The sequence below is a fragment of the Malaclemys terrapin genome, chromosome 1 (assembly GCF_027887155.1).
Source record: "Malaclemys terrapin pileata isolate rMalTer1 chromosome 1, rMalTer1.hap1, whole genome shotgun sequence".
Classification (NCBI taxonomy): domain Eukaryota; kingdom Metazoa; phylum Chordata; order Testudines; family Emydidae; genus Malaclemys; species Malaclemys terrapin.
Window position 1 is genome coordinate 345,456,046 of NC_071505.1, and position 16,437 is coordinate 345,472,482.

The window sequence follows — 16,437 nt, forward strand, 5'->3', positions numbered from 1 at the left end:
GCCCCGGCTCACAACCCCAGGGTTAGCCAGGACAGGTGGTGCCCTGCCCGAAGGTATCTGCACACCCCCTTCCCTGCAAAGGGCGACAGAAGAAGGTTAAGCCGTTGTTTTATTTTGGGATCCAGACTATATCTAGCATCAATTCCTGGCTCTGGCACAGGGCTCGTCCGGGCCTAGGTGTGTGAAGCAGGCTGCCCGGAGTTCCAATCCCAGCTCTGACCCCGTCTCCCTCTGTGGAGTTGGGAAAGTCCCGGCCCCCGCTCTGTGCCTCAGTTTCCCCAATAGTACAATGGGGATAAGTGTCCTGACCCCCTTCCAGGACGGGGAGGATCACTAAATGCCTGGAGCGCATTGTGCTGAGTGGGAGCTGTCTCTGTCCATACTCAGCCTTCACGCAACCATGATATAGAAAGTTTCTTCCTCTTGAAGGGAGACGTGAATTCCCAATCTGGGGTGTGGCCAGCAAGACAGCACCCAAAAACGGGCAGAGGCGAGCTTGAAAAATCAGTTTCTTTTGCACCTTTTTAACGCTGCTCACGTCACTCACCACTGAAATAGAGAATGGAGCGGCTGGAACAGGACTTGATTAATAACGAGCGAAAGGAGGGTAATGTCATTAATGCAAATCAGCCCCTCAGACTAACTGGATAGGTTTTTTCCAGCCAAGTTTGGTTGATAAAGGTAATAGTGTTGCTATAATCTATTTAGATGGCTGTCAGGTGCTTGACTTGGTACCGCACAACATTGGCTGTTTTGCTCAACGATCTGCTCTCGGGATTATTTGGGGGAAGTTCTCTGGCCTGTTTTATACAGGAGGTCATGTTAGATGACCACAGTGGTCCCTATGAAATGCAGCCACCTCTGGGGAGGAACGGAGCAGCTGTTTACCGGCCACACAGCGCCGCAACCCAGCGGTTTCGGACGAGAAGTGGTGAAGACTACTGGATGTGACTGGAACCCAAGGGGGACTTTTAAGGAAGCAACATGGAATTTTACAAATTGGGATTTTGCCAGGAATGTGGGAAACCGCTACTCACCTCCTGAGAAAATGCCCTTGGGTCTGTAGCACAGGGTGACTTGGCTGTTTAAGGCCCTGTTCCCAGCTCAGTGCAGAACCAAGGCATTCTGGGGATGGTAGTTCCTAGGGCTGATGGGCGTTGTATTAGACAGCAATGCATGCTGGGAAAAGAGGTAGTATATAAAAGAGCTCCTTTTGCCCTGGTCACAGATGGACCGGAAAGGAGACATGGCTTGTTGGGAGCTGTTCTCAGCCTCCTGATTCCCACCCCCAGGGACCGAGGGTTAGTCCTGCCTGTGCGGTCGCCGGAGGAGCTGCATGAGGAACGGGAGGATGGAGAGGAAAAGTCTGGACCCGAGTTTGTTTCTAATCTGGAACTATTGGGGGGACCCTGGCGAGGGTGAATCCTGGGAACAAAGGGGGCCAGGGGTCTGTGGGGGGTGTGTGGCTTGGAGAACTGGGTCAGGCACTTGCTTTTCTTTTGTGGGGCCCAGGGTGGAAACTGCTGACAGAGGGCGTGTGAGACACCCCCCTCCCCCAGAGTGTCGGCTTGATCCTGTTGAGAGGGGAGACGTGGACTCCCCTCCAACTGGAAGGGGTGGAAGTTGGTTTGGTTTAGTCAGAGGGTTCAACTGCCCAGGCAGTGAGGGGGAAACTGAGGCAGTGGCCTACCCCATGGACTGGGTGGAAACCCCTGCTTCCCCAGAAGTGTTTGCTTGAGCGGTTCCTTGCGGCAGAGCAGCCCCACCTGGGCTAAAGGAAGAGGTGGCAGAGCCGTCCCGAAGCTGGGTCCGGCTGTGCCCTGACCGCTCTGGAGAGCGGCTAAGAGGGGCTGCTCCTGTTAGGCCTTGTCCCTGAGCAGCCTGGCCGGGTGAGCCTGGGGATGAATGAGGCTGTTTCCAGCTCCTCGGGGGGGGGGGGGGGGGCTGGGGATTGGGGGTTGGGATCTCCTTGTCTCCAGTAGGCTGTGGGGAAAGACTATGGGGAGCAGTCTGGGGAGACTCAGCACTGTGGCCTATCACTGTAGTACAACCATCCCTTCCGCCATGGGGGAACGTGAGCCTCCCACCGGCCTCTCCCTACCCAGCACTCCCCAGACATCCCTGTGCTCCAGTGACCCCCCCCAGGACTTTCTTCACTGGCTTGGGCAGGGTGCTTTCCAGCCGTCGTGCTCTGAGACTTGGGCCCTGTTCAACTCAGGCAAAGTCAAGGCCCCCTAGGCATATTCTGAGGAGAAGGCCCCTCTCCATGGTGGGCTCCCCGGCCCATAGACACCACATCTCTAAGGGATGGGGAACCCTGCATGCTGGGGCCCTTCAGCACCTCTGAACTGAAGCCAGGAAGGGCTGAAGTTCCCCCATTGACATAGGCCATGTTCTGGCAAGAAATAGAGGGGGATGCCCCAGGGACCTCATCTCCGCACTCCACAGGTAGGTGACTCATGCCAAGGCCCTGCCAATACCCTGGTGTGGGGCAAATTGCTCTGACCCCAAGTCAGGCCTGTGTACGTGAGTGCGAGATTAGGGCATTTCATGGCGACCGGGCCTCCCAGCTGCTGCTGGCTCTGAGTATGGTGAGGAAATAACCCAGGCAGAGCCGTCAAGGGAGGAGATCGCGGAGAAGAGAGGCTGGTGTTTCCACGGGACCTTCTGTGCTGGACAGTCCCAAATGCCTGATAAACGGTCCATTAACCAACTGCTTTTGTCTGGGGTTAGGTGGAAGTAAAGGTCCAATCCTGCCCTCCACGTGTGATCGGGGGACTCCTTGTGGAAGGATCTCTCGTGAATAAGGGCTGCAGGGGCAGGCTTTGTGTCAGCCAGCGGAGATGGGACAGATCCATTCGGTCAGCTGGCCCCCAGCCCCAGGTGGCTTCTGACTGCAGTTACCAGCACCTGGTCAAATCCAGTCTTCGCTGCTCCAAAGCAAGGGGCTCCCATCGCTCCTGGGAGAGATTCCCCAGCCTCGAGCAGCTTTCCCCTTCCTAGGCCTTGTCCGCACTGGGGATTTCTGACCATGGTGGCCCAGCCAGGGGAGCAACTGCACCAGTGCAAACACCCAAGGTCAAGCTTCGCCCTAAGGGTACGTCTACACGGCGATGCAACACCTGGGTCAGCTGACATGGGCCGGCCACGGGTGTTGAATCGCCGTGTAGACCTACCCTAAGATGGTGGTTTTCAAACTTTTTTTCTGGCGACCCAGTTGAAGAAAATTTTTGATGCCCACGACCCAATGGAGCTGGGGATGAGGGGCTTGGGGTGTGGAAGGGGCTCAGGGCTGGGGCAGAGGGTTGGAGGTGGGGGTGAGAGCTGCGGGGTGGGGCCAGGAATGAGGGATTCAGGGTGGGTGGGGCTCGGGGTTGGGGTGTGGGCGGGGCTCAGGGCTGGGGCAGGGGATTGGGGTGCAGGATGGGGTCTGGGCTGGGGGTGCAGGCTCTGGGGTGGGGCCAGGGATGAGGGGTTTGGGCTGCAGAAAGGGGCTCCAGGTTTGGGGGGGCTCAGGGCTGGGATTGGGGCACGGGCTTATCTCGGGCAGCTCCCAGTCAATGGCACAGCTGGGGTGCAGAAGCAGGCTTCCTGTCTGTCCTGGCATGTGAACCGCGCTGTGCCCTGGAAGCGGCCAGCAGCAGGTCCGGCTCCTAGGCGGAGGTATGCAAGCAGCTCTACGCAGCTCCTGCCAGCAGGCACCGCCCCCTCGGTTCCCATTGGCCTGTGTGGAACAGGTACACACTAGCCTGTCGTAGCCGGGCAGCACCGCCGATGGGACTTTTAACATCTTGGTCAGTGGTGCTGACCAGAGCCTCCGCGACCCAGGGCCTTACGTTCTGTCCTGGGTCACGACCCGCGGTTTGAAAACCACTGGTCTAAGAAACGATTTGCTTTGAGCTGGTGCAGGTGGCCTCTGCTTGAAACCAGAAGAACTAATGCAAATCCTGGCTCAACCTGTCTACATCAGACCTGGCCATGGTGGCTAAACCTGGAGCAAATGGCTAGTGTAGACAAGATCTTGTCTGTGATCCCCTTCTCCTATCTATCCCACCTTGTCCGTGCCTGTGTGCGGAGATGTGAATCTAAAACCCTGAGCTTGGAATACGGCCGTTCCGGGGGATCTCTGGATTCCAGGATATGGGGAATTAAAAGCTCCAAGCACAATCGGACCCAATGGCCCAGATTCCCTGACCAGCGGGTGGACGTCGTAGCAGCAAGTGTTAACATCTCATTCTGAGGACGTTAGAGAGGGCAGGGTTCAAAATTGGCCTTATAAAGATGACTTGCTGAGTCACTATCTTGGAGCCAATAGACCCCCAAATTGCAAGGCAGCCATCTCTGGGGAGGAACACGGCAGCTGTTTAACAGCGCACAGCAACACGGCTTGCTGGTTTGGGGCAGGAAATGAAGGCGAATAGCATATCCACTTGAGGCTGCGGGGGGGGGGGGGGAAGGGGGAGCTAAGGGAGGCGGGGTCAATGTTACCGAGATGGAATTAGAGCAGGACGTGAGAACTATCGTGTTGTGGGAGCTTTAATCAGCAGAAATAGTGAGGCCTTTGGTTTTGCCCACCACCTGCATGCTGGCACTCCCCTCCTACGCAGCACCATGGACGGGAATTAGGTCAGTACAGCGTCAAAGGGAAGAGCGCCACCTACTGACTCACCAGCGTGAATTCTGCTGCAGCTGGGGTGGGTCTCCCATCCCAGCAGTGACCCAGCCAGAGACCGAGGGAGGGAGAAAACACAGGTAGCAGTTTCTAAGCAAACAAGCCCTTTTATTACTTCAGAATGTGATACTCCTGGACATAAAAAGCGAACATCTCGCAAAGTCTTCAGATCCTAACGCTTAAAATTCCCGTCTCCCGCCTCCCCCGAGAAATAATATTAAGCATAAGAAGAGAGTTTCAAATAACAATTAAATTAAACATTAAAAAAATAGCTCGTGATTTCAACCACAACAAAAAACACAACACGACGGTAGTTTAGTAGGATTAAAGTCACACCAAACGCCTCACTAACTAAGAGACAAGGTGGGGTGCAGAGAGCCTGCCAGGCCTCACGGGCACCGGCTCCTCCCCGCGCCTGATAGCTAAACCGCATTGGAAACCAAACACGTCCTTCATTTCTCTGTGAGAGCCACTAATCACCATCGGAGATTCTCCTTGGGATGGGCAAAGGCTCCAATGATCTAGCAGAGTCCTACAAGGGTTGGCTACGTCTCCCGGTCCATGCGAGCTCACCTCTGTATGGCTCCAGAAAAGCAGATGAGCATCACTGCCTCCATTTTACAGATGGGGAAACTGAGGCACAGAACGGTGAAATGAGTGGGCCAAAGGGCCAGGGAAGCAAGTCAGCATCAGAGCTGGGAACAGAAGCCAGGGCTCCTGACTCCTCGCCCCATGTCCACAAACCAGTCGCTCAGAACAAGGTTCCAGTCCATCCTAGCCCAGAGACAGCTGTACTAACACAGGGACAGCAGCCAGCCATGTTTCACTGACAGGCAGGTCCTCACTGGAACCAAATCACAGTGACTAACCCTTTGGTCGGAAAGGGAAATCAGTGAGCAGGGACCTGCCCTCAGCACCAGCCTAAGGGGCTGGCACAGCCAGGGCCGCTCCCCTTGGCAGCTGGTATCTTGAAATGAGAACTGTGCTTAAAACTGAACTGTGAACAAAGCCAGTCACATTAGTCCTGGATGTGCTCTGGCCTTTCGCCCGTCCTTAAGGCTTGATCTCGCCCTGTGCCACTCAGCGCACCCCCTGGGATATTCCTGATGGCTAACAGGGAAAGGGGCCTAGAGAAAGTCAAGGAGGCAGCCCACGGCTTTCCCCCAGAGACCGCCGGCAAGGGGATGAAAGGCGCTCACCCTACCTGGAGAGTTGGCCGCAGCCCAGGCTGCTGGAACTAACCTCATCCAGCAACAGCTCCTGGCCACCGCCGCGGCCTCAGGCTGGATTCAAACTCGCCACAAAGCGAGGGAGCTTTGTATGGGTCCCCTGCGCCACAGACCTTCGACTGCGGGATCGACCCCATGCGCAGCTGGCTCCAGAGAAGTTAGAGGAGACGGGCGTTAACACCACACGCTTGCTCAATGCCTTTGGGTCTCCGGCGGGCGGCTGGTCCAGATTAGCAGCCTGCCATTGCTACGAGCTAATGGAGACGGGGTTAGCACCAGTGGGCGAGGGGTGGGGCTGGCGGGGCCTTGCGTCGCTAACCTACATGGATATAAACCAAGTTTAATTTGGATTAAGGGCGTTGACGCTATGTTTTGCTCTGGTTCAATTAAACCGGTTTGAAATAACACTTTCAGTTCAGCGGGTGCAACTCTGCTGTAGCCTGTCTCAGCTGCCGCGTCCTCCCACTCTCTGCTGGCAGCTCAGACTGATGCCAGTGGAAGGACTTGCTCTCCAGCCAGCAGCACGTGGGCAGGGCTGTAGCCTTCGCGGGCATCTGAGCTCGCTGCTCCAGTGTCTAACTAACTAACGCGGTGCAGGCAGGCAGCGAGAACGCGAACTCGGGGCTTGTCTTCGCTCCAGAGGGAACTCATGTTGTAACTCGGGTGTTGCCCCTAGCTTGAGTCCCGCTCCCACACATGGGCTGGCCCGCCGGGGGTACAAGCTACAGCTCGAGTGAGCTGAACGCAGCAGCTGCTCACCTGACCCCTCTGCAGTGTGGACGCAGGCGAGCGCCACTCTCCAGAGCTGGCAGTCCTCTGACAATTCCCCCCGTGGGCCCAAAGGACTGGCGGGTTCTCCCACGCTTCCCTGGGAAAGGCCCCCTCGCTCACTGCAGCACGAAGGTCCACGGGCTGTGCCCCTAGACATCTCCGACCCGAGGGGGGGAATAAAGCGCCAGGTACAAATGCTGCCCCCTGCTCTCATGGACGGCGGGCACAGATGAAGGCAGGACCCTTGGGTCTCCATGCCCAGTGAGGAGCAGCTAGAAGATAGGGCAGCAGTGCATGGACCCTGGCTGGACGCCTGATGGGCAGGGCTGAGCTGGCAGGAACGATGCCAGGGAAGATTGGCCAGCGGGTTGCACACTTGCCTGGGCCGGGGGCGACGTGGGTTTAATTCCTGCTCCACCACAGACTTCCCCTGTGACCCTGGGCATGGCCCGTCGGCCCTGTCTACACTGGGAGGGCTTTAGCAGGATACTATGGGTAACTATGCTACAGCCGGGGAGGAGAGGAGATATGGGGGCCAGAGGAGGACGGAGGACTCAGGAGTGAGTGGCGGGACCATTGCCCCCGCCATGGGCTCCCACAGTCAATGAGAAGGGCTGAGATGGTCTTTACTCCCCCAATACTTCTGTTAGTCTCAAAGGTGCCACAGGACCCTCTGTTGCTTTTTACAGATTCAGACTAACACGGCTCCCCCTCTGATACTTGACTCCCCCGCTGACCCTCGACACCCCTGCCTGCTCCAATTCTTTGCTGGGTCAGAGGCACTGGGCGGAGAGACGGTTCTGGATGCAGATCCAGATGTTAGTCCCTGGCTAACCACATGGCTGGGACGTAACCCAGGAGGCCGAGGCGCCTGGCGGGAGACAGGGGGCGGCTGTTTTCTCATGACCCCAATGGGGAAAGAAGCAACATCTAGATCCAGCGCACTGGCAAGGAATTCCTCCTCGGCTCCGGGCCAAGCGTCCCAGGTTAATTCTAGGCTCCGAATCCGAGTCAGCGATTCCCCCCCTCTGGCGGATGCAGGCTCGTGTCCCCACTTAAGCAGCTCGCGGGCTCCCCTCAATAGATCGCTCCAGCCCCTTGCTCAGCCTGGTTGCTCGTCTCCGCTCCCTGGTGACCGGAGCGCTGTAACCCAGGGGAAGAGGGAGAGGTCCTGCCCACAGCACTGCAAGCCCGCGGGATGCAGGAGAGGGCCAGGCTTGGCTGAAGGGGAAAGTCCGTGCAAAGGAGGAGGAGAGGCCTAAACCGGAGCAAGCCCAGGCTGCCTGGCCATGAAACAAACAAGACAAACCTTCTTCCCCTCGTTCAATAAATACGCAATAACTTAGGCAGCAGAGCGCCCTGCTCCCAGGCCTTCTGCAGTGAGGCCTTGGCCACTTCCAACCCCCAGCTATGGGACTGCTCAGCCCACGTGCGGCTCTCTGCCCCCCTCCCACCCATCGCCCCCTTGCTCTGGGTTGGCTCAGGCCCGATTCCTCCAGGAAGCCATGGGAGGCGAGGACAGGTAGGATCTGGGTTGCCGTGGGGCGGCTCCTCCCCACTCCGCGCCCACAGCCCCATCTCTGGGGTGCCCCCCTGCAGACGCAGCACTAAGCCAGTGTCCCACGCGCTGCCCCTGCCCCCCCATGGGGATGCAGCCCGCGGCTGCCTGGAGTCCCCTCCCTCCCCACCAGGGGGAGGGGGGCGTAGGCACAGTGAAAGCCCCCGAGATCCTGACGTAGGAGGGGGCCGGGGGATGCGAACAGGAGTGGCAGGCCCGGGCCCTGGCGTGGGAGGCGCAAATTCCTGCTACTTTCTGAGCTTCAGCAGGTTCTCCAGCAGGAGGCGCTTGTGATTGGGATCCAGCACGCCGGCCTCCTCCAGGTCCTCGTCGGTGATGTCACTGGAAGGGGGGGAGAGGACAGAAGTCAGCAGCCAGCCCCCCCTGCCGCCCCGGAGATCAGGTGACTAAACAGCCGCCCTCTGATTGGAGAAGCACAGACACAGGTTAACCCTCGCAGCACCCCCACCCCGACAGCCACAGGTGGGGGATATTATTTACCCACACCAGTCAGTGGCAGAGCCCCAAATAGAACCCAGGCGTCCTGGCGCATGAGCCCCCTGCTCTAACCACTAGGAAACACTTCTCTGACTTCTCACCTCACCAAAAAGACCCAGGCGTTGGGGAGATCCCCCTGGCACATGCTTCTGAGGTGCCTGGAGAAAGCAGGGTTTGCCAACAGGGACCCCTGCCTGGGATCAGTGACCCTGCCCTGCCAGGAAGGCTGGCGGCGCCTACCTGGCACCCTTCCCTGCAGAGACCTCCGCCATGGGCAGACGTGGCACCGTCACCCCACTACAGCAGGACAGGAGTGGGCGTCAGGCGACCGGAGCCGTGCACCAAAACTGGGCCACGCAGCAGGTAACCAGGTGTCTGGACAAGAGGCACCTTGCACTACACGCCTGCACTAGAGGACCGAGCCCCTATAAAGGACCATATAGACTGCTGCCCCTCTCAGCTGATCCCGCTCTGGGAGAAGGCCCCCGGTTCTGCAGGGCAGCGGTGCCCCCTAGCGGCACAAAGGCCAAACTTCCACCCTGTGCTCCCGAACCCATCAGCATGCTGGGATGGAGAGCGAGGGCCCCGGAGAGCCAGAAGGATGTTGGCACGCCAGGTCTGTGGAACGGGCCGTGCCCCCAGCAGCTGGCATTTGCTAAGATCCTGGGCAACCAGGAGACGTCTCTACTCATCTGTCCTCCTTCTACGCCCCCCACCCTGCCCCTCTCCCCATTCATCATGCTGCCCCTTACTGCCCCCGCCAACCGGGCAGATGTAGCTTGTTCAATCCCCCCGCCCCAGTGCTGGCGTCGCTCTCCATGGGAGGCTGGGGCGATCTCACCAGCGAGACTGTCCCCTCCCTGCCCCGTGTCACCGCTGGCTGTCCCATCACGGACACCGATCGCTCTCCCCCCGGGTGTCTCATCCCTTCCTGTTGCTTACGTTCCCTGCTCCCACGCCCAACCAAATTCACAGCCGTGAAAAACACGTCATGGTCGGCGAACTCAGACCTCCCCCATGAAATCGAGCTATTGGAGGGGAGGGAGAGAGGCAGGGCTCCCCGTGCACCGGGCTCCAGCTGCTAGTCCTGGGACAGGACATGGCCGTTCTCAGGGGGAGATGAGACCCACCTCCGGGTACCTCCCCCGGCTGCAGGAAGCTCCGCGGCTACGCAGAATGAGGGTGGCAATCCTGCGACCCCCCCCACGACCTCCTCTTGGGTCAGGACCCCCACGGTTACACCACCATGAAATTTCAGATGTAAACCTCTGAAAATGTGAAATTGACTCATTTAAAAACCCTCTGGCTGTGAAATGGACCGAAATGGACCCTGAGTTTGGTAGGGCCCCAGCTGTCTCCATCCCCGCCCCCTAGGATGTGCCCATCGTCACTCCCCTGCCCCCAGCTGGGGCTCACCACTCCTGCCAAGCCAGCGTCTCCCTGAGCTGGGCCCCCTCACCTGAGGAACTCCAGGTCGTCCCAGCCGTTGTGGATCAGCCCCTCCTCATACCTCTCCAGCCCGAGGGCCAGGAGCCACTCGCCCACGCTGCACTCGCTCAGGCTGGAGCTGCTCCTCCCTCCCTGGCCCAGCGCCTACGCAGAGCAGATTGGCACAGTGCATCAGGCACCCCGGGGTTCCAGCTGCCCTCCCTCCCCTGGGACCCTCCTGTGCCGAGCACGGGGGCGAGTGCAACGGCTTAGTGCCTGCTCCGGGCACAGGGAAATCCGACTAACCCAGGGCCTGGTTCCAGCACCTTCCATCCCAGGACCCCAGTCACTTTGGACTGATGAATTCATTCCCCCCGGGGGGTTGGGTAGTATCCGCAGGCCCATTCTCCAGATGGGAAAACTGAGGCCCAGAGTAAGCCAGCGAGCTGCCCGTGGCCGTGCAGTGAATCAGTGGCAGAGCTGGAAGGAGAACTCAGTTCCCCTGACTCCTGGGGACAGGGGACGTCGATTCCAGGGCTGCTGAGAACCCTCGGCCTTCGGCCATTTAAACCTGGGGCCTCTTGGCCAGAGGAGCTTGGCAGAGCCTGCCCCTGTGTGCATGGGGCTGTGGGATCCCAGAGGGAGGGCACCGGGAGCCCGGATCTCATAGGGCCTGTGACAAGCTCCTGCATGTACCTCCTCAGCCAGGTCCTCCTCGATGCTCTCCCGGATGGAGCGGGGTGGGAAGGTGATGGGCCGGCTGTAGTCGGGGTGCATGCACCTGGGGGGCAGGTCCAGCCGTCCCTTGCTGAGCAGATGTGGGGCCGGCCGGCCCTGCTGCTCCCGCCCCAGGCCGCTGCCCCCTTTGCTGCCCGGATAATCCACCTCGCTCAGGGTCTTGGCCATCTGCAGCACCGAGCAGGAGCGATCGTCCAGGAGGCCTCCCTGCGCCTGGGAGGCGCTGGGGGGCTCCACCAGGAAGCCAGGTCCAGGGGGGAGGGGAGGCCTGGGGTGTAGCTTTGGCGGGGCCAGCTTGGACTCCAAGGGGTCGCTGAAGGCCACGGAAGCCCATGGCTTGGCGGTGCCGGGTTCCTCCCTGCCAGCTGCCCCACCCAGGTCCTTGGCGCTGGCGTAGAGAGGGTTTTCGGCCACCTCAAACTCCACGGCCTTGGGCAGGGGCGGGGGAGGGAAGTCGGGGGGCGGCAGGTTGAGGGTGCCCGTGTCCTCGTCCGAGGAGCTCTCCTCGCCCCGGCCCGGGAGCGGCTGGCGGCGCCACTCCGGCTGCACGGGCACCGTGATCTGCACTTTGTTCTTGGGGGCCAGCCCCTTGGAGGGGGTGGGGGGGTCCGCGGCCAGCAGCTGATGTGGGACCCCCTCCAGCACGTAGTAGGCCGGGTTATTGAAGCTGTTCTTCGTGGGGCCGCCGTCGGGCTCCGAGGCCGAGTCCTGCTTGGACCTGAGGGCACAGGATGGGATGGTCACCCCCAGGCACAGGCCAAGGGGCAGGGAGGAGGAGAGGCTGGTCCATGCAGCCTGCAGGCTCTTCGGAGCAGGAACTGTCTCTCGCTATGGGGTACGCACAGGGCTCAGGCCTCCCTCTCAGCTGAACCCCGGCTCTGGAGGGTCTTCTACCCCAGGCATCTCTCCCTGATGGGACAGTCCCCGGCAGCCCCTTGAGACGTCACCGCCGAGGCACTTAGGCCCCCAACCTTGGGGCTCCCCGACCCTTCTCCCTCGGGGGAACGTCCTGCCAGCTCTCCGGTGAGAGGCTGCGTTGTTCTAGCTCACGGTGGTACCAAGGGGGCTGGGGGCCCAGTTTGCCCTTCACTGACCTGGTCTGAGAGGTCTCCTCCCTGGAGGTGCCGCGGAGCGGGGCTGGCAGGCGGCTGGCAGTCAGGGCGCTGGGCTTCTCCGGCTCGTCAAACAGCTTCCCGAGGGGGCAGGCTGCCGTCTCCCCTGGCAGGGGCTTCCGTCCAGCGGATCTAGCGGAGAGGGGGAGACTATTTGTCAGTGGAGGCAGGGCCCGTCCATACCCTCCCGGCTGGAAGCTCCCCGGTTCTCCGCAGGGCTCCCATGATCATGCCCCTCTCCCCTTCCCAGGGATACCAGGAAAGCGAGGCCGAGTGCCCGTGTCCTTTCCCTGCAGCCAGCGCTCCAAGACTGGCCCCTGCACTGCGGTGCTGCTTCAGCCGCCGTGAGGCGGGGCTCAGCCTGAGGGGGGACACCTTCAGGGAGGAGAGGCACAACCCACCTGGGTGCTAGCACCAAGCCTAGTGAGGCGCAGGCCCAACTCCAGGGCTACAAAGGTGCCACGCAGCCCGTCCCCTCGGGCCCAGGCCGGCCTGTAACCTACGGTCTATTCGCCAGCGCTTCAGACATCACCGGGGATCAAACCCCGGCAGGACTTCCTCAGCGGTGCACAGCCAGCACTAAGCCAGCGGGTTGCACCGATACCCTGCTGCCCCTTCACCCCAAACCTTCCAGCCCCAGACAACCCTGTCTGCTCCTGGGAAGCTTCTTCAGCCAGGGCCCTACCCCAAAAGCCACCCCCCACTGCTTGCTGATCTCCCCTGACCCCAGGCCAGGATCCTCCTGCCAGGGAGAGACCAGGCCAGTGCAGAGGGTCACTGACCTTCCCCATGAGTGACAGGGCTGACCGGACAGACACCCCCCCGGGGTATCCCGCCCCCCCCAGCCCACCCCCAACCAACCTGGCTTCTTCCCAGAGTGTCACTGCCACACCCAAACCCACCCCAGCCCACCCTTACTTGGCGTGCTCCTGGCTGGCCCGGGAGACCGGCGGCAGCTTCCCCTTGGCAGCTCCTGTTTCATCCTTGTCGATGCTGATCCACTCTGCGGGCGGGAGAGACGCACACGCTCAGCGGCGGAGCAGGCCCCTCTTAGCTCACTCGGGGCCTTGCCCAGGGCTGCTCCCTTTGGGCATCCGGGCCTGGCTGGCTCAATGCAGTCCCAGGCCATGAGGATCCCACCCCCTGCCCCTTGGAGGGCTCCTTCTACCCACCTGGCACCATCTCGCTGGCTCCCCAGCTCTGGGGGTGAGTGGGAAACTCAGCCCCCAGAGTCCTTGTCTCTCGGGCACCCCCAGCGGTGGAGAGATGGAGCCACCCCCAGCCACTCACTAGATCAGAGGTGGGCGAACTACGGCCCGCGGGACCCTGAGCTCCTGGCCCAGGAGGCTAGCCCCCGGCCCATCCCCTGCTGTTCCCCCTCCCCTGCAGCCTCAGCGCACTGCGCTGGCGCAATGCTCTGGGTGGCGGGGCTGCGAGCTCTCGCCAGGCCGCGGCTCCACCCCAGTGCTCTGTGCTGCGCGGTGGCGTGGCTGGTGTGGCTGGCTCCTGCTGGGCAGTGCGGCTGCCTGTCCTGCTGCTCTGGGCAGCGCGGCTGCAGTGCCACCAGTCACTGGTGCTCCAGGCAGCGCGGTAAGGGGGCAGGGAGCAGGGGTTGGGTTGGAAAGACGGCAGGGGAGTTCGGGGGTGGTGGTCAAGGGGCGGGGGTGTGGATAGGGTTGGGGTGGTCAGAGGGCGGGGAACAGGGGGTTTGAATGTGGGCAGGGGTCCTGGGGGGCCAGTCAGAAAGGAGAGGGGGGGTTGGATTTGGCAGCGGGGAGCAGTCGGGGCAGGGGTTCCTGGGGGTGGTCAGGGAGAAGGGGTGGTTGGATGGGGCAGGGGTCGGGGGGGGAGGGGGAGGCTGTCAGGGGACAGGAAACAGGGGCTTGGATGGGGGGTGGGGAGCCAGGCCATGCCTGACTGTTCAGGGAGGCACAGCCTCCCCTAACCCACCCTCCATACAATTTTGGAAACTCGATGTGGTCCTCAGGCCAAAAAGTTTGCCCGCCCCTGCACTAGATGGTACTACCTTCCCCACGGCTGCCAGCCTGGCCTGGATTCAAACCCTGAGCCATGCAATAGCAGCGGCCTGGCTCCAGCCTGCGTCTCTGCTTAACTGGGGAACAATATCCCAGCTTCTTCTAGGCAAATCCCCTCCCTGGCTGCTGGCTAATGGCTCCATCGGACCTGCGGCAGTCGGGCCGTGCGTTCCCACGGGGTGTAACCCCTCGGAGCCCTGGGTGCCTGGCAGGCAGCCCCTGAAAGGCGGAAAGCCTCCCCCACACCCACACACACCGTAGAGCCTCTCCCGGGTGCTCATCCGCTCGGCCGGGACCCGGACCTTCATGGAGCCACGGATGTTGCCCGTCTCCTCCCCACGGTGGGACAGGTAGGTGAGGAACTGCTGGGTGGTGCTGCCGATCATGGACTTCAGGGCGATCACGCACTCGCCTGGAGGACGGGCGGGAGAAGAGGCGTCGGCGGGACAGCCAGAAGGCAGGCACCAGTCCAGGTTAACCGGGGAGGGGGGAGGGAAGAGGTGCCCATGGCACTGCCCTGCCCTCCCCTCCCCTCCGTCCCCAGCAATGTGACCCCAAAGGAGAGTGGTGGAGGGAGAGACAGGGGTGGGACTCCGCCTGCGAGAGCCGCTCCGCGAGTGCATGTGAGAGCCGCGCCCCTAGAGCAAGAGGCAGGTGGGGTGAGCAGCTGGGGCTCTGGACTGGGATGCTAAAGACCTGAGTTGGATTCCTAGCTCGGGAACACGCTCCCTGGCTGACCCTGGGCAAGTCACTTTAGAGCTCAGCTGGGAAAGGAACAGAACGATGCTTTCCCCACTGCCAAGGGGCCACGTGGGGCTATGGAGCAGGGTGGGGAGCTCGGATACCACAGTGCGGAGAGGGGCCTAGACAGGAGGTGTTGCATTATATACCAAGAATATCTACACTTGTTCTGAGGCCCAGAAGGAGGTGGGAGACAGACCAGAAAGTCTCCAGATAAAAATAAAAGGGGGGGGGAGGAGAAATAGGGGTGACATCATGGTAGCCCACCAAAGGAGGAGGTGTTTCTACTACAAATAACAGAGCTATCCAGAATGCAAGCCCCAGTAACAATGGGGGGGCTTTAACTGTGCAGCCATCTGATGGAAAAGGCAACCCGCAAACTTTGCAGCAAGTTCTCGGGCTGTAGTAGGGACGAAAGAGGCGGACGTAACCAGGGGGAAAGCCATTTGAGACTTCATTCTGAAAGACGCCGGCGTAGGGAGGAGGGTTTTAGGTTTATTAGGGAAAGGAGGAGCCTATACAGAAAGGATGGACTCCACTAAACCAAAATGGAACCAGATTGCTGGGTGTGTAAACTTAAAAAGGTTGTAGAGGAGTTTTTAAGCTAAGGGCGGAGGGAAAGCCAACAGGTGCTGAGCACACGGTTCAGGACAGAGACATCCCTTAAAACCCACTTTGTCAGATGAAGCCCACAGGGGGAGGGATAGCTCAGTGGTTTGAGCATTGGCCTGCTAAACCCAGGGTTGTGAGTTCAATCCCTCAGGGGGCCACTTAGGGAGCTGGGGCAAAATAGGTATTTGGGCCTGCTAGTGAAGGCAGGGGGCTGGACTCAATGACATTTCAAGGTCCCTTCCAGCTCTAGGAGATAGGATATCTCCATTAATTTATTTTTTATTTAACAGGGATTTTCTATATCCTCATAAAGAGGAGAGGATCAAAGTTGATAAAGTACAGGTAGGAACTGAAGAGAAACAGTCAAACGAAAAAGAGTCCCGGTCAGTTACATCACATGAAGGCAGACAGCCAAACATGGAGAAATGTTATAAGAGCTTGTCTATGCAAGAAGTCTCAGTACTAAGATGGGTGAACTCGAGTGGGTGGTATTAAATGAGGATGTTGATAAGAATGGCCCTACTGGGTCAGACCAAAGGTCTGTTATGGACTCTGTTATGGTCTTGGCCTTCACAACATCCTCTGGCAAGGAGTTCCACAGGCTGACTGTGTGTTGTGTGAAGAAATACTTCCTTTAGTTTGTTTTAAACCTGCTGCTGATTAATTTCATTTGGTGACCCCTAGTTCTTGTGTTATGAGAAGTAGTAAACAACACTTCCTTATCTACTTTCTCTACACCAGTCATGATTTTATAGACTTCAATCATATCTCCCCTTAGCCGTCTCTTTTCCAAGCTGAAAAGTCCCAGTCTTATTAATCTCTCCTCACATCCTCATTCTACCAAGTTTCTGTGATGCCTGTTACATCCAAATTGGAATTGGAAAAGGTTCAGAAAAGGGCAACAAAAATAATGAGGGGTATGGAACGGCTTCCGTATGAGAAGAGATTAATAAGACTGGGACTTTTGAACTTGGAATAGAGACAACTAAGGGGAGATATGATTGAAGTCTATAAAATCATGACAGGCATGGAGAAGGTAGAT

At 59.6% G+C, this 16,437-nt stretch overlaps 1 protein-coding gene across 1 annotated transcript in view; it reads right to left on the minus strand.

Moving 5' to 3' along the window:
* Window positions 1-4,759: 4,759 nt before the first annotated feature.
* INPPL1 (inositol polyphosphate phosphatase like 1) overlaps window positions 4,760-16,437 on the minus strand; it is a 70,620-nt gene continuing 58,942 nt past the window's right edge. The window contains exons 23-28 of the mRNA XM_054015925.1: window positions 14,299-14,454; window positions 12,925-13,009; window positions 11,989-12,138; window positions 10,853-11,612; window positions 10,188-10,321; window positions 4,760-8,572 (exon numbers count right to left, since the gene is read on the minus strand). Coding sequence (XP_053871900.1) covers window positions 8,479-8,572; window positions 10,188-10,321; window positions 10,853-11,612; window positions 11,989-12,138; window positions 12,925-13,009; window positions 14,299-14,454 — 1,379 coding nt within the window. The 3' untranslated portion in view covers window positions 4,760-8,478. The remainder of the gene's footprint in view (window positions 8,573-10,187; window positions 10,322-10,852; window positions 11,613-11,988; window positions 12,139-12,924; window positions 13,010-14,298; window positions 14,455-16,437) is intronic.